General features: G+C 35.8%; 1 protein-coding gene across 1 annotated transcript; it reads right to left on the bottom strand.

Moving 5' to 3' along the window:
- Positions 1-474: 474 nt before the first annotated feature.
- Positions 475-999, bottom strand: LOC107793478 (uncharacterized). The gene has a single exon (XM_016615852.1). It carries the CDS (start codon positions 997-999, stop codon positions 475-477), a length of 525 nt encoding a protein of 174 aa, XP_016471338.1.
- Between the last annotated feature and the right edge of the window lie 459 nt (positions 1,000-1,458).

Genomic DNA, 1,458 nt, shown 5'->3' with positions numbered 1-1,458 from the left:
GAGACCCAACCCATTTTTGCTAAACCAATTTTTAACACCGCCCAAATCCGACCCAAGGAACAGAGGTCACCGCCTCTCCATGTCCGATACTCTTTTTTTTCGACTTTTAGAGCTATAAAACTAGAATTCTGTCCGATTCCCATATTTTCGTAGTTATACGTCACGCTAGTGTTGGCAAAATGAGCCCATATTTTGTCAACCCACCCAATTAGCCCATATTTTAGTGGGTTGGATGAGTGATATTTAAGTTGGGTAAAATTTGGGCTTCAACCCATATTCAACTTGTAGAAATATGGGTATTCATGAGTAAAATATGGGTTAGCCTAGTGGGATATCTTCCAACTTTTTCTCACTCAAAATAAATGATATCATTTTTTAAACTGAAAATGCTACATAGGTATTCCAACTCCTCTTCCTTTGTATGTTTCTTCTTACTATAGTTTATTTTTTGAAGGGAAAACGGACATTATATTACTAAACATAAGATTCCATAGACAATGCATAGTCCTTGAGGACATTATTGTTGCCTAAAGTGGCAATACTATTACAAACAGTAGTAGGAAGATACTTAGTACTATTACAAATTCCATGCTTGTTCCTGATTAATTCTAGCTCAACAAAAAGGGGTGGACGAGCATAGTAAAAATATTTAATAGGGGAGAAGTCTTTAACAACTTCTTTAGCTAATAGGTGTGCTACTTCATTTCCTTCTCTGAAGTTATATTTCAGAGTTGGGAGTTTCAGCCGGTGCATTAACAGCCTGTATTCAATAATAGTGTTAGAAAGATATTGATTGTCTTCATATAAGAGTTTGATGATTTCTGTTGAGTCTGTTTCAATTTTCATATCGACGAAATTCATATCTCTTGCAATCTTTAATCCTTCCTGTAAAGCCATTAATTCAGCTTGTATGGCTGATGTTGCATGAAATGATTTATGAAAGCCAACGATCCAGTCTCCATTGCTATTTCTAAATATTCCACCTAGTCCAGCTGCCATAGTGGTTTTTGAGTAAGCACCATCTATGTTTAATTTGACCGTACCAGTCGGTGGTTTATCCCACTTAATCTCAATTTTGATCTTATGGATTTTGGAAGGATTTTTTTCAGAAAAGAAGTTAAATTCCCAGGCTTGTTGTATAACTTTTTGGGCATTAAGATCAAGGTCTAAGTTGTTGAAATTGTTGTTATTCCTATTTTCCCAAATGTTCCATATGGAGAAAGGAGTCCCACCCTGAAGAATGATTGATATTCCGAATGAAATTTTCTTTAAGGCTTATCAACCAGTGAGGGTTATTATCGATAGTTTGAGTCGGAATGCCCATTTTGTTCCAAAAGCGTTTAGTAGCTGGGTAGTATAAAGATATGCTGGATATCTTCCACATTTTGCTTACAGATCGTGCAAGTGGCATCTATATTAATGCCAATATATGCTAACAAGGCTTGACAAGAAATACGA

This window comes from Nicotiana tabacum, chromosome 12 (genome assembly GCF_000715075.1).
Source record: "Nicotiana tabacum cultivar K326 chromosome 12, ASM71507v2, whole genome shotgun sequence".
NCBI lineage: Eukaryota > Viridiplantae > Streptophyta > Magnoliopsida > Solanales > Solanaceae > Nicotiana > Nicotiana tabacum.
Note: the sequence above shows the minus strand (reverse complement) of the source record. Positions and strands in the feature narration are given on the sequence as shown.

Excerpts from the sequence above, each read along its gene's own strand:
- LOC107793478 (XM_016615852.1), bottom strand. The coding sequence starts at position 999 with ATGGCAGCTGGACTAGGTGGAATATTTAGAAATAGCAATGGAGACTGG.